The 27530-nt window shown below is 47.6% G+C and overlaps 1 protein-coding gene across 19 annotated transcripts in view; it reads left to right on the top strand.

The window, feature by feature from the left end:
* Positions 1-27530, top strand: part of Cux1 (cut like homeobox 1) — a 335152-nt gene that overhangs the window by 170031 nt on the left and 137591 nt on the right. For all 19 annotated transcript variants that reach the window (XM_076560949.1, XM_076560948.1, XM_076560947.1 and 16 more), the window contains one exon: positions 9246-9324. In XM_076560949.1, the coding sequence (XP_076417064.1) occupies positions 9246-9324 (79 nt within the window). The remainder of the gene's footprint in view (positions 1-9245; positions 9325-27530) is intronic.

Below are 27530 nucleotides of genomic sequence, written 5' to 3'. Positions count from 1 at the left end.
GCCTAAAGTTAGAAAGTTTAAGGCCTGGTGCCCCTGACTTTGACCTTGACCAAATCAGTTGACCTCTCAATGCCTCTCTCACCTCAAAAGATGAGCAGGAGGGCACAATGGAATAGATTTGGATGAAAATTAGAAACAGTGTTTATAAACCTGGCATGGTGGCAGCCCATGATCCCAGCACCAAGAAGTCCAAGGGCATCCTCAGATACCTAGAGAGTTCCAGGATGGCCTGGGCTATAACAAACCATGTTCAAGGGGGAAAGAGGACAGGGAGGAGAATAGGAAAAAAGGAAAAGGAAAGAAAACATATTTGGGTATAAGAATCAACTAATACTATTTCCCGTACAAGCCTAAAATTCCTTGAGCTTAATTCAAATTTAATTAATTAATTAAGATTAATACTAGTCACATAGGTTTGCTCAACATGATCAAATGTCAGTGACTATAGCATGCCCGATTCTCTACAGTTCTTTAGAAAAGCTATGTCTGCATGATCATTAGGTTTCCTAATGTTCCATTGACTCAATGTGGTGATTCCATGAATGAGACTGACACCAAGGATCACATGGCCAAAGGTCAGGGTCCCGGAGTGAACTTGAGCAGAGATCACTGAGAAACATGATAAGCCGCTAGGGGTGTGGCTCAGTGGTGGAGCCCTGCCTAGAATCCCCCAGTGAGGGGCTGGGGTGTGGCTCAGTGGTGGAGCCCTGCCTAGAATCCCCCAGTGAGGGGCTGGGGTGTGGTTCAGTGGTAGAGCACCTGCCTAGAATCCCTCAGTGAGGGGCTGGGGTGTGGTTCAGAGGTAGAGTCCCTGCCTAGAATCCCCCAGTGAGGGGCTGGGGTGTGGCTCAGTGGTAGAGCCCCTGCCTAGAATCCCCCAGTGAGGGGCTGAGGTGTAGCTTAGTGGTAGAGTCACCGGACTAGCATGGGTGAAGTCATGAGTTCAATCCCTTGCACTTCCAAAACTAAACCAGGTTTTCTGCCATTGGATGATCTCATTGTTCTTGTCAAACTAAGTAGCTCATCATGATTTAAGTATTTCTTGCGGGCTCTGCTCACCCTTCATTGATGGTTTTCCTTACGCCAGTGCCACAGTCTTGGTTAACGCGGTTTGTGGTAATTAGTCAACTGGGAAGTATGAGTCTTCCAAGTTTTTCCAGTTTCAAGATTTTTTTTTTTTTTTTTTTTTTTTGGTCTGGTTGAGGCCCTTACATTTCCACACAGATTTCAGCAATGTCATTTTCGGCAATGAAGCCAGCTGGGGGTTTGGAGTGCAGTGCGTTGAATCTGTACATCAGCTTTGTGGCTATTACCATTGTCACAGTGACAAGTCTTCAATTCAGCAAAGACCTCCATTTGGTTTAGTGTCTTTTATAGTGTTTTATAGTTTTCAGAGTAAATGTCATACTTTTTAAAACATTCTTTGACAATTTCATATATGTTTACAATGTATTCTTTCTCCTCCTCCTCCTTCCTTCTTCTTCCTCGATATCATCTCACCAGGTAGCTCTGCCTGGCCTGGAACTCAATGTACAGCTCACAGAGGTTCACTTGCCTCTGCCTCCTAGTGCTGGGATTAAAGGCTGTTACAATTACAGCTTTGCAATGTCTCTTGATCATATCTGTCCCAAATCTGCTCCCTCCCACTCTTGCTCAGACTCTCAATACTTCCCTTTCCCTCTGTAATGTCCTCTCTTTTGGTTGTTAATACCCACTGAATCCAGTAAGTGCCATCTGAGTGTGTATGGGGCCCGCCATCCAGTGGAGCATGGGCAACCTACCAATTAGCCCCACCCCCAGAGAACAATTGCCCTGCCCCCAGAAGCCATCAGCTGCAATAGTGCTTCAGCTAGGGGCGGGGCGTTATGAGCTCCTCCCCCATCCATGCTGGGATGTTGACTGGCTTGATGTTGTGTGGTGACCATACCTGCTGTGAGCTCATAAGTAATATCCGGAAGACAATGCCTCACAGTGCTCCTCCCCATCCTCTTGCTCTTACATTCTTTCTGACTCCTCTTCCCAGAGTTCCCTGAGCCTTAGAGGGTTCCTATGATTGTCTGACTTAGGGCTCAGCACTCAGCAGTCAGTATTCTCAGCACTTTAACCAGTTATGAACCTCTGCATTGACTGACTGCTGCCTACTGCAGAAAGAAGCTTTTCTGACCAGTCTAGAGCTGCACTCATCTGTGGCTATAAATATAAATATTTACAAGGCAACTTGACAAGACAGCAGTGGTAGGTAACCCACTAGGGTCTGTGACCTCCCAAGCCGTGAGCTTTTGAACAGGTTTGCAATGCCAGGCATGAATTCCTTCCTGTGGAACGGGCCTCAATTCCAACCGGAGAGCTGCCGTGCCGTTCCTACACCAGCAGGCACATCTTGTGTAGCACATTAGTATTGTAGCTTGCAGGGTGTCTGAGTGGGCAAGTCCACTGATGGCTTTTCTCCTCCGGCATCCTGCATAACCTCTTTTGATACTTTTGATAGCCATCCAGCAGGGAGGAAGCACTATGTCTTGCAACTAAAATTGGTGTGTCTTCACCAGTAGGGTCGTGCTGTCTAGTTACGGTGGACAGCTAAGAGCAGTGGTATATAGCCTGTGTTGTTTGGTGGGGCGGGGTCTCCCCGACCAACAACCTATAGGGAGCTCTCTCATGTCTGGCATTAGCACTGTCTCTCCAGCCCCAGGAATTGTTGGGCTTTTTGTTTTGTTTTTGGTTTTTGAGACAGGGTCTCGCTGTGCAGCACTGGCTGTCCTGGATCTCGCTCTGTAGACCAGACTGGCCTCAGCCTCCCAAGTGCTGGGATTAAAGGTGTGTGCCACCGCTGCCCGATTGAAATTGTTTTTCTTAATGCTACTTTCAGATGCTTACGGTTAGTGTTATCAAGAGAGGTGACTTTGGTCTGTGCATGGTGCTGCACATCTGTAATCCTAGCCTCACTAGAGGGGTAAAGGCAAGAAGACTGTGAGTTTGAGAGCAGCTTAAGCTGAATAGTGAGGTCTTATCTCAAAATTCCAGAAAAGGAGAGAAAAGGAAGATAGAGCTGATTTCCGTATATTGTTTTTACTTTGTGAAACCTTGCTGAACATTGTTTTATTTGTTTGTTCGAGATAGGGTTTCTTATGTCCTACAGGCCTCCAACTCACTATGTAGCCAAAGACGGCCATGGACTTCTGATCCTCTTGCCTCCACCTCCCCAGTGCTAAGATTATAGGCTTGTACCCTGTGACCAGTTGATAAGGTGCTGAGAATAGAACCCCGGGATTTATACATGCCGGAGCAGCATTCTACCAACTGTTTTACACCTCAGGCATCTATTCCTTCTCTGGGAATGCTTTTCTGTATCCATTCCATGGTTTTTCTGAAGTAAAAGTATTCTGCTAGGTGGGGATTATGAACCTCTTCACACTGTGTTCTCATGGAGGGAATGAAGAAATGAATGAACTAGTGAGGCAGGCCGTTGGCCCCTCCCACCTCTGCAGGAGTCTGCTCCCAGCAGTCGCTGCCCTTGGTGTGTGAGCAGTCCTCTGGAGCTCCCCTTGCAGTTCTGGAGACTGCAGGCCGCTCACAGTGGCACGTCAGTGGTGACAGGGGCCTGCAGAGGGCTCGGAGAGGACGCTAATTACCAGTTTGATTGTCTGCACCGGTCCTCCTCTGGCGTTTGCCCACACCTCTGCTATGGCCTCTCCTACCATTTCATTCTTCATGGCAACATCTTCTTTCAGAGTTTTGCTAAAACATGCTTTTCTCACCCAAAAATAGACAGACGACTTGGGCTAGCAAGATGGCTCAGCCCGTAATGTCACTGGCCAGCAAGCCTAATGACCTGAATTTTATCCCCAGAGCCCACATGATGGAGGGAGGGAGGAGCTGACTCCTGCACAAAGTTTCTAGCTTCCACATTCAAAACGCGAAGGTTTTTGTTGTTACTGTTTTTTGTTTTGTTTGTTTTGTTTTAGAGAAAGAAAGAGAGCCTTTTTCTCCTGCAGCTTACCTTGCAGTTCTGCTTGTGCTTTACGGAGACTGGAGGCAGCTAATCCATGTAGACAAGGATGGTCTTGAGCTGTTCTTTCTGCCTCAGCTCCCAGGTGCTAGGACAGCAGGGGTTCTGCCACCATGCCCAGGACCATGGAGGAAGTTGTTCCTGCTACTGATACGAAACATTGTTGTTATAGGTCGTTCATATACATTATCTATATGTAATTCTTGGCACTTCAGCTGTACTGTCAACTTTGGAATAAAAGACTCTTAGCTCCCTAAATTAATCCAGCATCATAAGGAATTAACAACCCAATTACTCTGGAAACATTTTATTACTTTCCTTTTGAACTAGCCTAACACAGTGTTTAATACAAACAGTCTTTGATACAGACTCAGAACTGTCAAGTACAGTCGAACAAACTAGGCCTGAAGCTTAGTGGGTAGAGAGCTTGCCTAGCATGCACAAAGCCCTGGGTTCCATCACCAGTGCTGCATAAACTGGGTGTGGAGGTGTACACTGTAATCTCAGCACTCCTGTAACGGAGGAAGGAGGATCAAAAAACCGGTATCAGCTGGGTGGTGGTGGTGCACACCTTTAATCCCAGCACTCCAGAGGCAGAGGCAGGTGGATTTCTGTAAGTTCGAGGACAGCCTGATCTACAAATAGAGTTCTAGGACAGCCAGGGCTATATAGAGAAACCTTGCATCGAAAAAGGAAAAAAACAAAGCAAAACAAAAAATCCAGTATCACATTTTGCTACATGTCAAATTCAAGGCCATTCTTGGCTACATTGGGCCCTGACTCAAAATAAGAAGACAAAAGGAAGAAATGTGGGGTGGAAGCCTCAGGTCATGTTGCTGGAGGTGGGTTGGAGGTCTCGTTTGTAGAAAGATTCGTAGATGTGTGTGGTGGGAAATTGTGTTTTCAGTAGTTGTGGACAGCCAAAGGCTATCATTACACCATGTCCCAAAAAAACAGATGCTTACGCCACAGACAGCCCTTTTCATCTTAACCAGCTTCGGAATGATTTGCAGACAAACTCCTAGACCATCAGCTTTTTCCTGCAGGTGAAACAGTTGTTCACTGAGTGTGGGTTCCCATTCTCAGGAAGAATATGGGAGCTGCAGCAAGGATTGTCTTGGGGGGGCGGGGGGTCTCCTGGAGTAGGGGAGTTTGGTCTATAGCCCTGGCTCTGTGGACACTCCGATTCCCTATGCTGGTGGGAGTGGCCTCAATTTATAGGTGGATGTGAGCCCAGCCCCAGGGATCAGTAGAACATTCCAATGAGGCGCCTTCTAGGCTGAGTGGAAATTGCTTGGTACTCCCAGGAACAGGGAGTGACTGACTGGGTGTGGCTGGAGGGGGAGGCGTGGCAGGAGATGAGCCCCAAACAGAACAGGAAGCTTGTGGAGCAGGACAGTTTTTACGGGTGACCAAGGCCTGTGTGATCTCATGGTCCAACCTAGTCCTGTCATCAGTGGTACCTCTGTCTTTTCCTCTTGTTCATTTTGCTATTATGGGGTGGGAACAGTAGATAGAATTGCCACCTCAGGCCCATCTGTACACAAAGGAGCCATAAAGTATAACCTGGGAACCTGATTCCACACTCTGCCTTTAGACCTCACCCAAAGAGCTGCCATGCCTGTGTGCCACCGCCTGGGCACATAGTGACAGACAGATAAGGATGGGCTGGGATTGGGTTTCTTTCTGCCTCCCTCTTTGAATTATAAAGAGTCCAGACAAAAGGACTGTTCCCTTCATAGACACCTGCAGGCTTGCTCTTACAGGGAACAGAGTCACTGTCACTTGGTCCTTCTCTGGTTTGGGCACTGTTAGGTCACTTGACAATGCTAAATCACTTGCTTGCTCAGCCTGGCAGGTGGGGTTTGCCACCTCTAGCTGCTGGCAGTTCTGGTCAGTCAGTCAGCCCCAAAGTTCTAGCACTTCCTCCCAACCCTGCTCTTCCCTGGAACTCTGCCAGCCAGAGGGAAGTCTGGGCTGAACTAGAGGAAGTGGGCCTGGGCGTAGATGCTCTGCCCTGCCCGGGGATGCCTGGGAAGGCTCAGGCCAAAACCTGCAAACAGAAAGGGCTGCAGCTTACAGCACTGGCTGTGAGCAGTGGACAAGAACGGCCACCTAGGAAAGATGGCTGGGGACAGCCGCCAGGGGCAGAGGCAGAAGAAGGGGACCCAGAGAGGCTGCGAGAATTCTCAGAACGGCCTGATTATTCCAGACCATTGGGAAGGCTTACCAGGGAACTACTGGAGCTACCTCAGCTAGAACCTCAGTCTCTTAAACCCCATGAACCGGGGTAGAGCATTTACCAAGCATACATGAAATCATGGGTTCCACCCCCAGCACTGAATAAACTGAACATGGAAGCACATACCTGTGGAGGCAGGAGGGTCAGGAGTTCAAGGTCATCCCCAGCTAATAGTGAATTCAAGAGTAGCCTGAACTACATGAGACCTTGTCCTGGAAGGAAAGACAGAAGGAAAAAAAACTTCCTATCTACTTACTTCATGGCTGACTTAAACCTACTGCCTACCCTTGTCGTCTTGGGACTGGACTTGAACTTGCTGTGTTTGTGGAGGAGTCGAAGGAAGGAGCGCTTAGAACCACAAACGCGGAATTTGTCTCCTGACATCGTCAGAGTGGCTATGCCCAGAAATGATTGCCTCGCTGTCCCGAGACAAAAGGACAGGGGAAGTCTGAACAGGGCTGGTTCCTTTTGGAGAAGACGTTAGTGGCTGGCGATATTCCTTGGTCTGTAGAAGCAGCACCCAGCCCCTAGCCGCCAGTCAGTGAGTGGTGGTCTCCCTCGTACGTCTGCGAGGAGGAAACTGTTCCGGTGTTGCACAAACAAACAAATGAACAAGGTGAAAGTAACCCAGCGAGGCAATTTTATAAAAAGTGCGAGGCATAACCAAAACCAGGCTGCGGACCCATGGGGCAGGAAATTCGCCCAGTTTTTATTCTAAAGCAAGTGGTGATTCCGTGTCATCTCATTGTTGAGAGCATGTCTGTGCCCCCCCCACCTTTTTACTGTGAGTGTGTGTCTGTGTGTCTGTGTGTGTCCGCCTGCACATGTGTTTATGGGTGTGTGTCTGTGTGTTTGCTGAGGAGGGTGTATTTAGATGTGTTGGGTATATGTGCAGTGGGTGGAGGCCAGAGGACGATCCTGAGAGCTGTTTCTTAGGCCCCTTCTCCCCTTTCCTTTTGAGATCCTCACTTGGTCTCCTGCTAACTCCGTACTCACCAAGCAGGCTAGGCTGGCTAGCCAGTGAGCTCCAGTGAGCTCCAGTGAGCTCCAGGGATCCTCCTGTCTCCACTTCCCCCTCACTGGGGTGACAAGCCCGCCACACTGTGTCCTACTTACTTACATAAGAGTTCTGGGAATCAGACTCAAGTCCTGTGCTGGCAAATTGACCACCCTAGCCATCTCCCCAGCCCCCGTTATAAAGGTTCAGGTGCACAGAAATGACTTCAGTTAACTGTGTCACCTCAGAACCTGATGTCTAAGTGAGGCCATGTGCATGGCTGTGAGGGGTTAAGAGTCATTTTTTGTTTTGTTTTTGTTTGTTGGTTCATTTGGGGGGGTCTTTTTTTCAAGACAGAGTTTTTCTGTTTAACAGCCCTGACTGTCCTGGAACTCACACTGTAGACCAGGCTGCCCTGAACTCACAGAGATCCACCTGCCTCTGCCTCCCAAGAGCTGGGATTGAAGGTGTGCGCCACCATGCCCAGCAGGGGTGAGGACTCATAGGTGGTTCTAGAGTTACAGCTCAGCACACTCCCTTTCAGGCACATAAACAACTTCCATGGGGAACTGGAGGAACTAGGACTCTCCCTGCATCCTAAGCTTGGTCTGCTGCAGGAGAAGCCACTTTAGTAACCCTTAGTAAGAGTACCTGGGAAATACAGGTGCCTCCCTGACCTGTACTGAGATGGATTCTGGAGCCAGTGTGGGGATCTAGGCTCAAAGGCAACTAGGTTCATAAGAAGTCCATCCTAGAGGCAAGCCAAACATGGTATTGGATACCTTTCTCAGCACTTGGTGGTAGAGGCAGGGGGATCTGGAGTTAAGTTTCACTTACGGCTACATAGTAAGTTCAAGGCCAGCATGGACTACAGGAGACCCTGGAGAGATGAGGAAAGGGGATTTTGCCTTGTGGATTATTTTGGGACACTGCCCCCTCAAATTACAGTTTTATTTTTACGAAGGGAGAATAGAGTCTGAATTTAACAAGTGACTTGAGATGGTGACTTTGGAGCGTAGCTCGTTAGAAGCTGCTGCTGTCTACAGTGTCGCTGCCTGTCCTGTGTTAGACCTCCTGAGACCAGGGAGGCTGTGTCCCCCACTCTTCAGCGATTCACCCTCCTTTCTCAGATTACTCTCAGCCTTTAACAGACCGTTGCCTGGCCCAGGCGAGAGGCCCTGTAATTAAGACCCATCTTCTGCCTCTTTAATGACACAGGGGAGAGAGCGATCCTGAGTGAGGCAGCAGGAAAACTGTAATTCCAGGTCCTCTTCCTGAGCTGGCGCCAATTTGGTGCGTGTGAAGTCTTGCTGCTCAGGAGCCTGGCAGTTGTGTGGTGGGAGGTAAAAGGCATGACAGGGTGCTCTGATTTTGTGACGCTCCTGGGATCAGTGTGCAGCCTGCCCGGGGTTTCCTACTTCACCTTCCTGTGATATGTGGACATTGGCTGAGAGAGACGAGCTCACCTGGGTCAGTTCCTAAGACACACCACAGACATGGAGCCTCCCCAGTGCCTGCCGGACCCCGCAGTGTCCTTCTTACTCCGGGCCTCACACTGACTCAGTGTGCTCCACTTCCCACTGGTCACTTCTCAGTGCCCTTCCCATGGTCCTGGGATGACGCCAGAAAGAGTCAAATGGTCCTCCAGTCCCAGCCTCTTCCTGTGGTGTATACCAGGTAGAGGTTATCCTCCTCCATGTACAGGGATGGCCTCTTGGATTCTGACCCCGCTTGCCCATCCAGTGTCATGAGTCCCATGTGGGTATATCTGTGCTCTCTCCCTAAGACCCTTGCTGACTGCCCCCATGCCCGTGACTTGCTATAGCCTTATCCATGGGATCTCCACTTTTATTCCACAACTAGAACATAAGCAAATATGTGAGGTAGGAGGAGTAGGCATTCTAGGCTACCTCAGGCTATATAGTAAGAGCCTCTCAGAAAGACAAAGCAAATGAACTCCCAGCACATTTTGAATTCTCTCCTGCCTCCTTTCCTTGCAGATTGATGCACTGAGTAAAAGGAGCAAAGAAGCAGAGGCAGCCTTCTTGACTGTGTACAAGAGATTAATTGATGTTCCAGGTAAGTGACGGGGAGACTGTTTGCTCAGGTGTGACTGCGACTGTTACTGTTTTGAGTTATCCTAAGGTGAACGGGTCACCCAAGCAGCTTCCCCTGAAAACCAAGGGCTTTGGAGAATGTGAATTCTATAGAACCCAGACTTTGGGTAAGCAGGAAAATGCAGTGTGTGTATAATCCCAGGCTCACTAGCTGATTCTTTTGTAAGCACAGAAGCCCATGCCTGTGGCCATGCCCAGAATTTCTGTGTAAGGGGAAATATAGAATGGTGGTCAGTGCTCTGCAGTGGTCTCCCAAGTGCAGGCGCCCCCTGCAGGACCTTAGGAGGGGTGCTGACAGCACCCCGGTGTGCTTCACCCCTCCGTCACGGAGGCTCAGGGGCGCCTGGGAAGTGTCTTTTCCTGAAGGGTTAAAGCTGACAGCCCCGTTCACTGTGACAAAGTAATTGAGTAGCATCTTCTTTTAAAGGCATGCATGCAAGTTTAAGTGCTTCTGGTCAGGGCTTCCACAAGGAGATGGCATCCCAGTCCCTTCGGGCAGTGTGGTAGGTTTCTCATTCCTCAGCTTCCATGTGATTGAGAATGGGTCAGGACAGATGGGCATGATCACATGGATCCTGGCTCAGTCCTGGAGGGAAAGTCACATCTTCCTCTGCTGACAAGGAAAGCACAGCACCCCCACACTGCAGTCAGGTTTGCCCTGTTTGGTAACTGTGCAGACATCCCCCGTATTAGACAGACATGCCTTGACAGACAAAGCAGAGACTTCCCTTTTGTACCTGTACAGTGTCGGCATTCCTTCCGACAAGGACCTGGTCTACAGCACTGTGTTCACTGACAGCCACCACTCAGTGCCACCAGAAGCTTGGCTCTTCTCTCTCGGAGCTAAACCAAAAAGGAATTCTCTGAACAGAATTCCAAACAAGGAATTCTCTGGTCCAGTCTCCCTCCATGAGATTTGCTGCAAGGTCTCAACTGTATTGCTTTTCCTCTTGGATCTCAATTTTCTCTTCTGTAAAATGGGTAGGATGTAGAAATGACATAGTAGTGGAGAATACTTTCCCATGTTCCATTTTTTTATTGCCTTAGTTGTTTATCATGCTCCGAGTTCTAAATTCTGACCTTACGTTTTCTGTAAGAGTTTGTATGTTATTATGGGTTTTCTGAAGACTACGCCTAAGACCCACAAGGAAGCTTCTGTATTATAAATGGGTTATTTGGTGTTCAAGGTACACTGCATGTCCTGGTTTGCTACTCTATTGATGTAAGAAAACAGTGACCAAATCAATTTGGGGCAGGAAAGAATTTATTTGACCTTCATGTCCCGATCACAGTGCATCATTGAGAGGAGTTAGGACAGGGACCTAGAAACAGGAACTACAGCAGAGACCGTGGAGGAAAGCTGCTGATTGGTTTACTCTCCGTGGCTTGCTCAGCTGCCTTCTTGTACAACCCAGACCACCTGCTCAGAGGTGGCACCACTTGCAGTGGGCTGGGCCCTCCCACATCCATCACTAATCAAGAAATACCCCATGCAATTGCCCGCAGGGGCAATTCTTCCCGTGGTTGCTCTAAGTTGTGTCCTGTTGACAAAAAAACTAACCAGCACACTGTTCCTCAAGTGCTAGAAGTTTGATGAACATCTCCTGCATTTCCTTTTTTCTCCTTTTATTTTACTTTTCAGTGTTGGGGGTTGGACCCCCCAGAACCTTGTACATGTTATCGACTTGGTTCTCTTATGTGTAAGACATCTTAGACATGTTTTCTCTGAACCATGGGATGTTCACACTGACTCCCAGGATGCAGAATTTATAGGAGAAGTACAGCCGTTTCCATACCATTCATTCTCCAAGTGTCCTCTCGGTTCCTCCTGCTCAGGAGGGTTGTTCTGCTCCTGCCGTCACTGCAGGATTCCACAGGATTCCACAGGGAAGGGAGTTCCGGATGAGAGCCGGGGCCTGTCAAGCTGGGGAATTCTTATTCCGTGTTCACCAAAGACCTCCTTTCATTTTGACCTCAGCTCCTGTTTTCAAACTAAAACTATATTCTGTGCAGAATGGCATTTGTACGTGTTTTCCCCGGTGAAGTTTCCCAGCTCAGGAATCACTTGGCAGACTGTTGGAGTCTTTATCTGAAGTGATTTTCTGCCTCAGTTTCCCAAAGAACACAAACGGATTGGTTTTCTCATTAAAGTTATATTTTTATATATAAAGACCTTACATATTTTTATAGCTTCCATAATTATATCGGGCTGAAGAATTTTGTTTATTTTTACGCGTGTTTATTTGTTTGTGTACGTGTGCACATGCATGGGTGTCCACCAGAGAACAGCTTGTCAGAGTCCATTCTCTTTCTGCCATGCAGGTCCCACAAGCCCCTGTTCTCACTGAGCCGCCTCAGCGGCCAGGTTTGGTCTTTGAGACAGGGCTGTACTGTATATCTAAGGATGGCTTCCAGTTCACCACATAGCACAAGTTAATCTCTAACTCACCACAATCCTCCTGTCTCAGTCTCCCAGTTATTAGAGATAGAGGTATGTGCCACAACGCCAAGCTCGAGCTATTAGCAGTTCTCAACCTGTGGGTCATGACCCCTTTGGGGGTCGCACATCAGATCTCCTGCATATCAGATCTTTACATTACGGTTCACAACAGTAACAAGATTACAGTTATGAAGTAGCAATGAAATGATTTTATGGTTAGAGGTCACCACAACATGAGGAACTGTATTAAAGGGTCACAGCATTAGGAAGCTTGAGATCCCCAGAGCTAGAGAATTAAAGCTCACAGTTCACACTGAAGATGGACTAAATTAGATTTACTATGTTGGAGTCAAGAATGTAGTTTAATTGATAAGTGCCTGTCTAGCGTGCATGAAGCACTGGGTTCGATCTGTAGCTACATAAATCCAGGAACTGCGGTAAAATCCAGCACTCAGTGGGCAGAGGCAGGAAGATCAGGAATTTAAGGTCATTCTTGGCTACACATCAAGTTCAAGGCCAGCATGGTCTACTGGAGAGTCCGTCTCAAAAAAAAAAAAAAAAGTTTTGTGTATCGGGGTCAACTAAAACACACCTACATTCCAGGTAGGTCATTCCCCTCGGCATGCTAGACGTGCTGTGGGCTGACAGATCTGACAAGTTACCTAGGAAGCTGGGCCAGCGCACTCCACCTGGGCCATGCAGGCTGGCGGTTGCTTAGATGAGGTAATCCTGTGGCTGAGGCTTCCAGGAAAGGCCTGGTCAATAGCGCCTCATTTATTGACAGCCACCCAGGCGGGCAGGGGTCCAGGAGCCTTCATTTTGTCTGTGGGCTTTAGGCTGCAGTCCCGTAGCAGACAGACGGACCTGTGGACATATTGAGTTCTACGTGAGAGAGACAGGAACTCACGTTAACAGGAAGCTTGGGGAAAGCGCCAGGTATGGCAGCTACGTACGCTGTGGCCCAGTGCCAGGAGCTCAGGCAGGGCAGGGCTGCCAGCCCCAGGAAGAGCTGGGTCCGGAGGTGGCTGGCGCCAGCCACCATGCCGCCTGGAGCTGTACTTCTCCGTTTCTTCTTGCCCCTTGTTTGTGGGGTCTGCTTACGGCCAAGGTTTATTCTCTCACTCTGTGCCCACCAACAGGCACCCAGAAGTATGAACCAGGCAGTTAACAAAACCCTTCAGGGACCCTGAACGGCTTTCAGCAGCCACCAAAGTGGCGGCTTCATCTCGGTCCAGCTCTCATTCCCAAGGGAAAGCCTGCATGGCCAGCTCTCTCCCCAACTGTCCACTGGGGTGGCTAATGGCCCCTGTCCCCACTCCAGGACCACCGTCCTCTCTCTCTCTCGTCTGCTCACCCAAGGACCATGTGGTCACCTAGTCCTCCTAGGCATTAACCAGTAGGCTATGTCTCTGTCCCACCTGTCACCCCTTCTTCACATTGCAGGCCCCCAAGCACAGCTCACCTGTCTCTAGACCTGCAGATTAATTTATATGAGGACCCCGCATGCTCAAATGTTCTATCTTGTCCTAACACATCTTGCTCTGACCTCATGGTCTAGGTCTATGTAGTCTAGGTAGACTTAGAATTCACCATCTTCCTACCTCAGCCTCCCAAATGCTAAGATCGCAAGCATGTATTGCCACACTCAGCCTCCTGTGCCCCTCTCTTTTGAGACAAGGTCTCATGTAGCTCAGGGCTACCATCAAACTTTGATATGTAGCTGAGGATAACTGTGAACTCCTGATCCTCCTGCCTCCCCAACCCAAGTGCTGGGATTGCAGGTGTGCACCACCCTGTCTGGTTCGTGCAGTGGTGGGATTGATCCCAGAGGCTCAAGCATGCTAGACAAGCAGTCCACCAGCTGAGCCCCAGCCGTCTCCCTGCTGGTATAGCTATGGCGTACACTGCATAACAGTGTGTTAGTCAACAGGGAACACAGACAGTGGTGTTAGAAGACTCTCACCTAGTCATTTCCTCCCTGCCTTAGCTTCTGTAACATTTCTTCAGAAGTAACACATCCAGGAACACATTTCTCAGAATCTGTCCTCATAGATGCATGACTGTACTTGGTAACTGGGTTCTTTTGGAAGGGACACGCAAACAATGTGGCCTTCTTCCTAATCATTTCCCAGGCATCTACCCCAGTGTCTGACATGTAGTAGAAATGTGGTAAATATTTGCCCAGTGAATGTACAAATGGATGTATCAAATCATTTCTTCCGAGTGCTGTCTGAAGCCAGATGGGTGGTGCTGTACTCCCAGCACTAGGGATGTGGAGGCAGGCGCTCGGAGTCTAAGGTTATCCTCATGTCTGAGGTGGCTTCACTGTAGGGCAATATGAATGACATGAAACCGTGTAGAGTCAACTAAACACAGTATGTTCTCAGTTATACCTTAGTCAGTGTATACCTGCTCTGCAGCTTTCTTAGTCAGTGTATACCTTGCCCCTGTGATTGGCACCTCCCATGGGAATGAGCCCCCTGGAGTATCTAAAGTATCAGACAGCATCCACTGCTCCAGAACAGATTGTCTTGCCACTGCCATGGAGTGGTTTAATGGCTCTCTGAATTTTCATTTAGCTTTTATGTCAGTCTATAAAGATTTTCATGGCCGCAAAGACATTGACACAGCCCTTCCATTCGGGGTCCAGCACATGTGCTTGGCAGGTTTTTCATCCTGTGGCTTTGATGCCTGGCACCTGCATTCGGTTGAACAGCTGTCCTGTCTGCATCCCAGCTGGGATCTCCCTTTACCTTGCCTGCTCACCTGCCCCAATCCCCAGCTCCAGGGATCAGACATCTCTTTCTGGTGTCCACAGGCATACACACACAAATAAAACATAATTCTAAAGAGATCCTGTCTTACTCTAGGGTTTCTATTACTGCAACAAAGCACCATGACCAAGAGCAAGTTGGGGAGGAAAGGGTTGCTTTGGTTTTAACTTCTACATTGCTGTTATCACCAAAAGGAGTCAGGACAGGAACTCAAGCAGGATAGGAACCTGAAACAGGAGCTGATGAAGAGGCCGTGGAGGGGAGCTGCTTATTGGCTTGCTCCTCGTGGCTTGCTCAGCCTGCTTTCTTGTAGAACCCAAGACCACCAGCCCAGGGATGGCACCATCCACCATGGGCTGGGCGCTCCCCCCATCAATCACTAATTAAGAAAATGCCCTACAGCTGTATCTTATGGAGACGGTTTCTCAATTGGAGTTCCTTCCTCTCTGATACTAGCTTGTGTCAAATTAGCATAAAACCAGCCAGCACAGACCCTGTCTCCAAAAAAAAAAAAAACCAATGAACTATCAACAAAAATCTCAGCATGTTAAAGATACTGACTAGACCTTTATTGCAAAATAACCTTAAGCCATTATTGGTCATTATCTCAGCAGTTACAATAATGTGGCCTAATATTTCCTTAGTGACAGAGAGATATTTTTTTTTACTTTTCTTTTAAGATCTACCTGCCTCTGCCTCTGCCTCCCCAGTGTTAGGATTAAAAGCATGAACCACCGGGTCCAGCTGAGGGATGATGTACTTGAGTCGAGTTTCCACTCTGGAACTCATGATCATCCTCCAGCCTCAGCCTCTCTGGTGCTGAGATTACAGGTGTGTGCTGCTGGCAGTACCTGCTGGAGTCAGAGCCTCAGGCTTCCCCCAAGAAGGCATTTCACTCAGAGTCACATCTGAGGGCCCAGGTTAGTTTTTCAGTTCTTCATTCATTATTTTATAGTTTCTTATTATGTGTGTGCTTGCACATACGATATCACATGTCTGGAAATCAGAACCTTTAGAAGTTGATTTTCTCTTTCCACTATGTGTGCCCTGGGGATCAAACTCAGGTCATGAGGCTTGTCAGCAAACACACTTTCCTGCTGAACTGTCATTTATTGTTTGAAGCAGGGTTTAATGTAGCACTTGGTGTGCAGGCAGCACTGGCCTTCCATTTCTGATACTCCGGCCTTAGCTAGCGCTAAGGTTCTGAGCATGCCTCACCATACCTGGCTAATTTTTTTTTTTAATTCAGTGCACTTTTCATTGAGATTTATATGCGTTCTCTAAAAGTTCACCTCATGAGGACAAGTGTCATAACCAGTTGCCAGCATTGTGACCTGATAGGAGTCCCCTGGGTGGGGCTTCCCTCTGCTTCCGCCTTCCTGTTCTCGAGGCTGTCACCCCTCTGTATTTGGGTCCATGTCTGTGGGCAAAGGCAGAGTTTCAGGATGGTCTCTGGATGCCAACAACTTCCCAGTGCACAGAGCACAGTCTAAGATGTCACCTAAACTCTGCCAGCACCTCCTAGCAGTCCATCACATGGAAGCCTGGACTAAGAACCCCAAAAACTCACAGGTGACACTTCCACTGCACACACACACTTTGATCAGTAGAGAAAATATTTTGCAATCACAATTTGAGTGGAACAGCTCGTCTCTAACTGACGGTAGAAGAAATAAATGTCTCTGCTCTTAAAGGGTGGCCCTCTCCTGTAGCTGGAATATTAAGGAATGACCTCCTTTTGAAGGCTCTGCATAGCAGGAATTTTCCCAATGGCATGCATAATCTGCCAGTCATTAACCTTGAGTGGGTGACTTGCTTCAGATTTTCATTCTGCAATAATGTGTTTATTTGCATGGTTGGGAGGGGACAGCATACATAAATCAACAGAACAATCACTTGCCGGCTAACTTTCTCAGTTGTTGTGCTGGCTGGTTTTATGTCAACTCGGCACAAGCTGGAGTCATCAGTGGAGGGAGTCTCCGATGAGAAGATGCCTCCTTTAAACTGGTCTGTTGGCAAGCCTGCGGAGCATTCTCTTAGTGACTGATGGGGGCAGGTCCAGCCCATTGTGGTCCTGGGTTCTCTAAGAATGCAGGCTGAGAAAACATGGAGAGCAAGTCAGTAAGCAGCACTCTTTCATGACCTCTGCATCAGCTCCTGCCTCCAAGTTCCTACTCTGTTTGCGTTCCTGTTCTGACTTCCGTCATTGATTAACAATGATATGGACGTACAAGCCCTTTCCTCCCCAAGTTGCCATGGTCGTGGTGTTTCACCACAGCAATAGTAACCCTGACTAAGACAGTTGCCCTTACCAGCATCACAGGTAAGAGCAGTTACCTGCTTACTTATTAAGTACTCGTAAAGCTAAAACATGTTAGGATGTCTATTCTGGAAAGTTCTTGACGCTGTAGTTTTGGGGAGGTGCATGTGCACAAGTATGTGTTGAGATAAAGTCTGAAAGAATAAGGCTGTCCTCACTTCCTATATTAGCCCCGACTGTCCTGAAACGCTGAATCCTGCCCAAGCCTCCCAAGAATTAGGCTTGCAAACCTGTGTCACCGCACCTGGTTATCAGTTTTGTGATAGTGGTGTACCCCTTTAATCCCAGTGCTTAAGAGGCAGAGGCAAGTAGATCTATCCCTGAGAGTTCAAGGGCAGCTTGGTCTACAAAGTGAGTTGCAGGACAGCCAGGGCTACACAGAGAAACCCTGTCTGGAATAAATCCTTAGACTTGTACTGGGGAGATGGCTTAGTTGGTAAGCACTAGCCGCTCATGCAGGAGGACCTGAAACTGGGTCTCCAGCATCTACTCACAAATCCAGGTGTGGTGTGGGTGTGTGAGTCTTTCACTTTCTGAACAGGCAGCCAAGTGAGCTCTGGGTTCAGTGAGACCTCACACACACACACACACACACACACACACACACACACACCAATACTGCACTCTTACACTGCATAGGCGTAAGAGTCCTTGGACAGGAGGTGAGGCACCACGTCGGTGAAGCCACTGCCACTTGTTTGCTGCTGCTACAGAACTCGGCCTTAGCCGCAGAGCTCCTTGGGAAAATCTCTTTGCAAGCTGCCTGTCTTCTGGCTTCCAGGACTCCCATGCAAGCATCCTATTTTACTCCTGACTCAGTAGCAGTGTACTTCCTACCGACGAGGCCCTTTCAACTCAGAGACAGTGCCTGGGAGCGTCTAAGATTGAGGGCCTAGGAAGCACATTACCGGCACTGTAAAGCATTCACCACCTCACGAGGCAGTCCAGCCCGCGGTGTAAGAGCTGCCTCAGCCTCCTGACTGCCTTCGGAAACTGCCTGTAGTTCTGGAAAGCACCTCTGTGGTGGCTACTTTTCCTCGTCGCTGTGACAGAAGCATCTTAAGGGAGAGAGGGTTTGTCTTGGCTCACAGTTTTGGGAGATACGTCCGAGGAGAGACGTGGCGGCGGCAGGAGCATGAGCAGCAGGTCACGTGCCATCCACAGTCAGGAAGCAGAGAGAAGGATGCTGGGGCCCAGTACACTCTTCCTTTCCATTCAGTCCAGGACCCCAGCCAGGAAATGGGTCTTCATTCCTCAATTAAATCTTTCTAGAAACACCTTCACAGTCCAATCCAGATGTATATTTTCATGTGATTCTAGTCCAGTTAAACTGACAGTGAAGATTGACCCCCACAATATGGCATAGGTTCTGGAGCGATGAATGAGATCTTCCTAAAAAGAACTCCTTTGGGGGTTATTCTATTCCCAGAACCAGAAGCCCCAGGCTGACCTTAGACTCGTGTAGCTGTTGATGACCTTGAACTCCTGATCCTCCAAACTCTACCTCCCAAGTGCTGGGATTACAGGGTACACCACCATGCCCCATTTATGCAGTGCTGGGCTGGGGATCGAATCCAGAGCACCACGCATGTGTGGCAAACACTCTGTAAGCAGAGCTACAGGCTCAGCTCCAGGTCTGCTTTTTAATGTTCCTCCACCGGGGGAAATGACCATCTAGTGCTTTGTGCTGTTACCTTCTGGTGAGGACTCGTCACAGATAAAATTGGAATCTTCCTTTCCAGTCCTCCTTTCCTGTTGGCCATAATGACTCCTCGGGAAAGCCAACAGGGTCTGGTGTGTCGGTTAGAACTGCCTCTGGGTTTTCAGGCCACCGTACCATTGGTGTGCTACCATCCAAGGCTGGAAAAATATGGCTGCCTCTAGTCTGGTTCCAGAGGGCGAGTCTAGTTCAGGTGTCCCAGGTCTCCTAATGTTGGCAAACTAGGCCAATGCCCCTGACCTTTGCAGAGTGACTTTAGTGGCTTGAGACCTGCAAGATTCCCCTCACAGGTGTCTGTCTGTCTGTCTTCCTGGGACATTCTCATTCATATTATTAAGAAACAAGACAAAGAGGGAACGGAACTTGTGAGGAGCAGTGCAGCTTGGGTTATAGGCTCCTTGGACTGGAGCTGGTCCTAAAGCTGCTTCAAGAGACAAGAAGCAGTTACATTTCACACTGGAGGAGCTGGAAACCAGACAGGAGACAGCTTTTTTCCCACCCTTCATGGCTAGGACACCAGACAGACTTGGAGCATCTTTTATCTCGGGGCCTTGTTACATGCTGTTTACAGTGATCAATCAACTACGTACTCTTATTTCATTGAGATGGTCTCATGAAGTCCATGCTGACCTCTGCATCACTGTATGCCAAGGATAGCCCCCTCCTCTGGCTTCCACCTTCTGAGCTCTGAGATTGCAGATGCACACCACCATATCCTGTTTATGTGTGGTTGGGCGTGGAATCCAGGGCTTCGTGCATGCTAAGCAAGGGCTCTCCCTATGGAGGCATATCCTCAACACCCAACTATAAACTCTTCAAGAAGTGAAAGTTACAAGGCAGATGCCTGCGTCCATGCCAGCAGCTTCAGCATGCTATCCTCATTCTTGGTCCTGCCTACCCCAAGCCCTTGGCTGTACTGGTGCATTGAAAACTCCTGAACTGACCCTGGGAATCCTTCTTGGTGTGCTTGCACACAGGGGTGCGTGGCCTCGTCCCACCTGTTCCTCCCCACCCCTCCACCCCCAGCCCAGCCATGACTGGGGTGGTCCTGGCATGCGGGGTATCTAGACAGCTTTTCATCGGTTGCTCATCAGCATGCTAATTGTCATATAACTAATTATGCCCTGAATTCCAGTTGATTTTCTTAATGAGACAGCTGGGTTAATTATGTAATCGTATGATTACATTAGCCCAGAGTGTCCTGGCAAAAAGTAGAGTCTGCCTCTCTGTGATGTCATTGCTGGGATGATGCTCATAAGAAGCACATTCATCCTGGAGCTGGTGGGAGGGACAGCCCTGTGTTGCCTGCAGAGCTGTCTGCGCAAACATGGGCCCAGGGTTTAAGATGGGACTTCTAAGCCCTCACAGTATGGGGTGGATCTGTTTGCCACAAGCCCAACTGCCATCCCCAAGTCTTCCCTGGCATGAACAGTCCCAGCCAGATCTCAAGCTGGCTTGTCATCCTGGTAGCTTCAGTGAAGCCCTTAGTAATTCTTTATTTACACTGCTTCACTTTATTGGGGCTTGCCTGCTTCTCAGTAGTGATCAGAGAATCCCAAACAAAATGTTTGTATTAAAGTCCTGGAGGGCCAGGGTGAGTGGCTTGACCAGAGTGTATAAATGGCCCCAGACTGGCCCAGCATTGTTTTCCATTGTGCCCCACCCCCACAGAAGCAGACGTTCCTGAGAGGTCCGCCTCTGTTGAGTTACCACCCGACCTGGTCACACTGGTGTCCTGGTTCTTCCTCTGCCAGGACTTCCTTCTCAGCATCAACACACTCTCCTAGATGACTTCTGAAACTCAGCAGATGTCATGCAAGAGTCTTGTGTCCTCACAACTAATAGGCGCACCTCCAGAAGCTGGCCCCCATCTGAGCTGGCCCCCATCTGAGCCCCTCTTATCACCCTTGCCACCACCTCCCTCATCCCTAGTCCAGTGACCCTTTACTCCCTGGGCTCACCATGCCGACTGCATCCTACTGGCCACTCTTGGCACACACCCATCAATCCAGAGCACTGGCCAGACATCTTGATGTATCTTCAGGCTGACCTCAGAGACTCACCTTGTAGCTAAGGATGACCTTGAATTTCTGATCTTCTGGGCCTGGTTTGTGTGGAGCTAGGGATTCAACCTAGAACCCCATGTGTGCTAGGCAGATACCAACTGAGATACAGCCATTTATCTCAAGAGTAAAAAATTTGAGATTCATAGCCCCAAGATGTTCTTATTTTATGCATATAGTATGCATGGACAATTATAGTAGTGTATTTAAAAACTCTACATCACATTCTAGAAATAGAATAAAAAGCTTCAGCCAGGCGTCATAGTTCATACCTACAATCCCAGTTCTTTGGGAGCCGAGCGCCGGAGATTACAAATTCAAGGATAGCCTGGTCTACAAAGTGAGTTCAAGAACATCCTGGGCAACTTAATGAGACCCTATGTCAAAATGAAAAGTAAACAGAAACTGAGACTGTAGCTCAGTGGTAGAGGGCTTGCCTAGCATGCATCCAGTCCACAGCACCACACACGGTGGTGAGGAGTAAAAGGGAAGGAAAGATTTTATTAAAAACATGTTCTACTTGACAATTAGACGTGTATATATACATATAAATTGTTTTCTATGGTGTTAGGCATTGAACCCTGGGCCTTGTATGTTTGAAGTAAGCATTCTAAGACTGAACTATATACCCTCAGTCCACTGAAGTTATATGTTTGTGTGAATGATGAGTGTGTGCATATAGAGACCAGAGATTAACCTTGAGTGTTATTCCTCAGGAGCTGCCTGTCTTGGGTTTTTGTTGCCTGCTTGCTGTGTATTTGTTTGTTTGTTTGAGACTGAGGCTTGCTAATTAGGCTAGGCTGGCTGGTTGGCCAGCAAGCCCCAAGATCCTCCTGTCTCTGGGCTTACAAGTGTTCATGCCCCCTCCCCTCTTCCTAGCTTTTTACATGTGTTCTGGTGCTCAAATTCTTCACCACCTTAACCAACTGAGTGCCTTCTCAGCGTGTCCCTGCTTGATGGACATTGGCGTTCCTTCCAATCTGTGATCTCTATGAATAAACGATTGTCACCTAGACAAGTTGTTTTGTTTGAGGGCTTTTCATTGTGAGGCAGGGCCTCACGTATCCCAGACAGGCCTTGAATTTGCTACATAGCCAAAGATGGATTGCTACATAGCCAAGGCAGAATTCTGATCATCCTGCCTCCACCTTCTGAGTTCTGGGATTCCTCTGATGAAACACCACACCTGTTCATGCAGCACTGAGGAGAGAATCCAGGGCTTCCTCCATTAAGCAAGCACACTATCAGCTAGACTATCTCCCCGCTCCTCAGCCCCTGCTTTGATTTTTTTTTTTAAAGGTTTTTGAACTTGATAAGAATTACGCTGTTTTTTAAAATAATTGATTCATTTTATCCTCTTCAAAAAACAGATTTCCGCTTGCTCTGCTCTGGCATTTGTTATTGTCTAATGGTGATGTTTCCCCCGATCACCACCTTTTGATCCTTAGATCTTTCTCTACATTTCTTCAATCTGTTGCCCTCCTCCTGCCTCCTCCTCCCCCTACCCCCACACCCCTTTTCTTTCCTTTGCTTGTCTTTTTGAGATAGGGTCTTGAGCTAAACTGAAATTCAAGATCCTCCTACTCATCCTCCCAAGTGCTGATATTAGAGACCTGAGCAATTGCACCAGCCTATAGATACCCTTTATAAAGTTGAAGGAGTTCCATCTTGAATGAGCACTGAATCTTGTCAGCTTTTTGTTTGTTTTTGTTTTTCTGCTACCATATAGCTTCTTTCTTATTGTCAAAGCATGGTTTAAAAAGGAGGGGGGGATTGGTTTTCAATCTTGCATTCCTAGGATAAACCTCACTTGGTATGGGCCTGTGGCTCAGTAGAACATACTCACCTGACGCGCACAAGGCCCCGGTGCCATCCCCAGTTCTACCTAATGAGCGAGTATATACACATACATGCATACAAAACTGGATGGAGCAATCCATTAGCGCTTTACTAAGAATTCTTGTCTTTAAATTTGTAAGGAATCTTGATTATAGTGTTTTTAGGGTTTGGGGTGAGCTTGTTTTTGTTTTTGTGTCGTTTTTGACCAGAAGGCAAGGCTCTGAGCTCACTTCTTGAGCTGAGAAGTGTTCCCTCTTCAAAACTGCCATTATTTCTTCTTCATACCCCTTCCTGAAGTTCAGCTCTGAAGCCATCTGGGCCTGGGTTCTTTCTTTAACCTTTTTTTTTTTTCCTTCACCAGCCTTTGGCAATTTTATACATGTATATAAACTTTTTGGCCCTTTGCACACACCGTACCCTCTCTTATCCTCTCCCCTTTAACTCCCCTTCTTCCCAACAAGTTCCCCCTTTTCATCATCTTTTTTCCTGGTTTTGTGACTCACTGAGCTTAAGTAGGGCTGCTTACGTGCCCGTGGATGAGACATTTTTGTCGGAACTTCAGGCAACTGACCGGTGACTGCAGCACTAAAGAGAACAACTCCTCCTCCTCCTCCTCCTCCTCCTCCTCCTCCTCCTCCTCCTCCCTTGGCTTAGCAACCATCAGCTGCCAATAGCACTCCGCGATGGCAGGATGATAGCGGGCCTGGGACTGCAGTTTCCATTTCAAATTCAACTCAGGAAAAGATAGAGCACTAGTAACATTTTTTTTTAACTTCTTTTTGAGTCAGATTTGATCATTTCCTTTTTTTTTTTTTTTTTTTTTTTTTGCCTTTGTTTTATTTACATGTGTGTACATACTGGGGAGTGTGTATGTGGAGGTCAGAGGTCAGTCTAGTGTGTCATTCATCAGGGTCTCTCACTGGGATGTGGGCTCTCCAAGTAGGTAGGCTAAGGTGACTGGCCAGCAAGCCCCAGGGGTGTTGTGTCTCACTGGCCACCAGACCTGGCATTTTATATGAAAGCCGGGCATCAGCATCAGGTCCTCATGCTTGTATGGCGGGCACTTTACCCACTGAGCCGTCTTCCCAGCCCGGGTTTTTTTAAACAATTTGTCACCATATTGACCAGTCTGGCCTCGAACTTACATAGATCTGCCTATCTGTGCCTTCTAGACTGCTGGGATTACAGGCATGGCACACCACACCTGGCTCAGGGAAACTCTTCTAAATTTACTGAATTTACTGGCATGATGGTAACCAAAGCATATTTATTTATTTATTTATTTATTTATTTATTTATTTATTTATTTATTTATTTATTTTTTGGTTTTTCAAGACAGGGTTTCTATGTGTAGTTTTGGTGCCTGCCCTGGATCTTGCTCTGTAGACCAGGGATTTACCTGGTTCTGCCTCCAGAGTGCTGGGATTAAAGGTGTGTGCCACCACTGCCTGGCATCATTTTTTTTTTCTTTTAAGCAACAGTTACTATATGTCCCTGGCTGGCCTGGAACTCAATACATAGACTAGGCTAGCCTCACACTCATTCACAGAGCTCCACCTGCCTCTGACTCTCAGTGTTGGCACTAAAGGTGTATTCTGCCATCTGTGGGATGGGCCATTAGTGATAGTGCATGCCTCTAATCCCGGGAGTCCAGGAGGCACAGATAGGCAGGCCTCTATGCATTAGAGGCCAGCCTGATTTGCATACTGATTTCCATGCCAGCCAGGGCTACGCAGTGAAACCCTGTCTTTAAAAAAAAAAAAAAAAAAGAGCATGTATGGTCACATTTATTCTTTCATTTTCTGATCTTGGGATTTGTAAATTCTAAGTTTTTTCTAGATCAGTCTGGCTAGAAGCTAATCAATTTCAATGATTTTTTTTTTCCTTAAGAACCTGCTTTTGTTTGCATTGATTTTTTTTTTCTTTTTGCCTTTTCAGTTTTATTGCTCCCCAATCTCCTTTGCTCACTTCTGCTTACTTTGCGTTTGATTGGCTCCTTTTTTATGTTCTGAAGTGGAGGTCCAGAGCATGGTTTATTCCATTGTGGCCAGAGAATGTGCTTTGGATGATATTTGTTCTTTTGAATTTATCGAGACTTGTTTGCGGCTCTGCTGCCTGTTGATGGATGTCCCCTGGACATATGAAAAGGACACTTGTTGTGCAGCTCTGTAGGCCACCAAGGTGGTTGACAGTCTGTGTTCTTCAGGCTTTTGCAGCCAGGCTGACTGTTTGCTGGCTTTCTCAGTGGGCGAGCCCTAGCCTTACATTTTCAAGACTCTGGGTTCCTTCCCCAACACCACAGGGCAGAACTACTGTCTATCTGTTTATGTTATTAATAAATGTGAATGGAGATTTGAAATCTGTACCCATTATTATGGATTTTTTTCTTTTTCTTCCTGTCCTTTCTGTTTTTGTATTTTGGGGTGTATACCTCTAGCCTCTTGGTAAGCCTTTGAGAGCAAGGTGTTAGTCTTGTTTACCACGTATCCCTTTAGTACCCTGAACCACCCTGGTGTCCTTATCATTAATATTATCAGTTACTTTTGGTGGTGATGGATGGTTCTGGTCGTGCCCGGCACTGAGCTCCTGACTCCCTCTCTGTCTTTATTAAGACAACTACTTAAATATCTCTGTCTCCTCTTACTAAAAATAAATAAATAAATAAATAAATAAATAAATAAATAAATAAATAAATTTTTTAAAAGGGCCCCTCTTTGCCCATTTATATGGAACCCATCTTCCAGTCATCCGATCTTTAGTGTGGCCAAGTTTTTTGTTTTGTTTTACTTTTGATATTTGACGTACCTGGGCTACCTCTCCAAAGAGGCTGGTTCCTGCTGACTTGGCTCAGTATCCCTTGCAGTGCCCAACCCTGGCCTTTCCCAGATCATGTAGCCACTTAGGAAATCCTTGTTAAATTAGTGCATGAAGAGACAGTGTAATTGAGGTGGCTGCTGGCTCAGGAAGTAGCGTTCTTAATTAGCATTTTGCATACCTGTTGGCCTGGCCAGCTTCCCTTCCCATCCCTGTCCCTGGGGGAGATGCCAGCACCTGACACATCACAGCATGCCCTCCCCCAGCTTCTGCAGGGAGGACTAGAATTAATGAGCTAATGTTACCGCGCTTAGCAAAATGTGCTGAATAAATCCAGGTGATAGGGTTGTTTGTTATATAATTATGCTGTTTAAGTCCTGAGTTGCATAACGAACTGCACACTACCTCTGAGCGTGCTTCAGGAATTAACTTATCAGATGATCATCGTAAAATGTTTTTTGAGTTTGTCATGGTGGGTGGATGGGGATAGTGGCAAAGCATGTTGGGTTGGAGGCTGGGCAGGTGCCTCACAGAACTTTACATGTTATTCTTCTGTCTATGGGTGTGTTCTGTCTCCTCCCTCAGACAATTCTGTAATTGAACTGCTGAGATCGGAGGCTTCTGACGTACAGCCTGAGACCTAACAATGCTTGTGTGGAGTTTAAACGGCATTGGAAATCGTTAACGAGACAGAAAGCTATGATTTCCCCAGCTTAACATGCAGATCCGGGTTTGGCCTGCTGAAGTTCATTGTCTTGGTCTCCAGCTCAAACATGCTAGGGCTATTATACCATCATGTGGTAATTAGCCGTTCCTTTAATACACATAATAAAAATTAAGCCTAAGAAGTACTTTACCAATGGCTTTTACATATCCCAAAACAGTATTCCAATGCTGCGGGCTTTAGTCATGCAATGTACCGTCATAAAATTGGGAGTCTAATGCATCAAACCATTAGAACATTGAGTTCCTTTCCCATTCTGTAGCCAGTTTTGCTACTCTGACATTAACTTTAATACTGTTAAATTAAATATAGATGCCATAATGAATAATTACAAGAGTGCCAGAACTTCCATTTACAGCAGGGCATGCTGAGAATTTGTCTAAAGGCTTAGTTGGTTACTATTTGCTTCATAACATGTGTGTTCTCTTCATATGTTACTGGATTGCTGCTGAATGGCAAGATGGAAGCTATTTTTTCGTCAGAGACAGACACACTGGGTCCTGGCCTTTAAATAGGAGCGGCCTGGAGGAGGCTGGGGCCTGGAGGAGGCTGGGCACGGCTCAGTCAAGTGCTTGGCAAGCGTGAGGGTCCGAATTCCATCCCCAGGACCCGTGTGAAAAGCTCCTGGGAGCTTGTAACCCCAGAGCTGGGGAGCTGGACACTGGTGGGTTCCTGGGCCGTGCTGGCCAGCCGCTCTAGCCTCCTTAGTGAGGAAGGGAGGGAGGGAGGGAGGGAGGGAGGGAGGGAGGGAGGGAGGGAGGGAGGGAGGGAGGGAGGGAGGGAGGGAGGAAGGAAGGAAGGAAGGAAGGAAGGAAGGAAGGAAGGAAGGAAGGAAGGAAGGAAGGAAGGAAGGAAGGAAGGAAGGAAGGGGAAGGAAGGTCAGATTGACCCAGGCCGGATGAAAGGCACTGTCTCGACAAGATGGAGAAAGACTGAGAAAGGCACGCGTACACACGTGTATAGAATGCAGCCTTAGATCTTGAAAAGCCACAGTGGCGCTAGCAGTTGTGCTGGAAAAGGCAACGTCAGTGATCATTCGTAGAGTTTTTTCCAAGTACAGCACCTTCCCCTCTCCACCCCTGATCTGGATCAAGTTCAGATTGTCCTTCTATATGAAGGAGGCTGGGGACATTTCACTCCTTTCTTTCAGTTCTTTTTCCCAGCCTGAAGACACAGAGGCCAAAGAGTGATCCAGGTTTCCTGAGAAGATACTGCAATTAAAAAAATACCTGTGATGCTTTGAGAATTCCATTCTTCTTGTTATTGCCACTCCTGCTTAGCAGAACTATGTTCCCAAAATAGCTCTAGCAATCTAACATAACATAAATATTTTAATGCTGATTGAAATAATAATGAAAAGTCGTGAATGAGAAAGGGAGACAGGCAGGGACTTTGTATATAGGCCACATAAGTACCCAGTAGGCCTCAGATTCACATGATGTACAGTGTTGGTGTTAAGCCCCAGTGCAGGGCT

The sequence above is a fragment of the Peromyscus maniculatus genome, chromosome 23, assembly GCF_049852395.1.
Source record: "Peromyscus maniculatus bairdii isolate BWxNUB_F1_BW_parent chromosome 23, HU_Pman_BW_mat_3.1, whole genome shotgun sequence".
NCBI lineage: Eukaryota > Metazoa > Chordata > Mammalia > Rodentia > Cricetidae > Peromyscus > Peromyscus maniculatus.
Note: the sequence above shows the minus strand (reverse complement) of the source record. Positions and strands in the feature narration are given on the sequence as shown.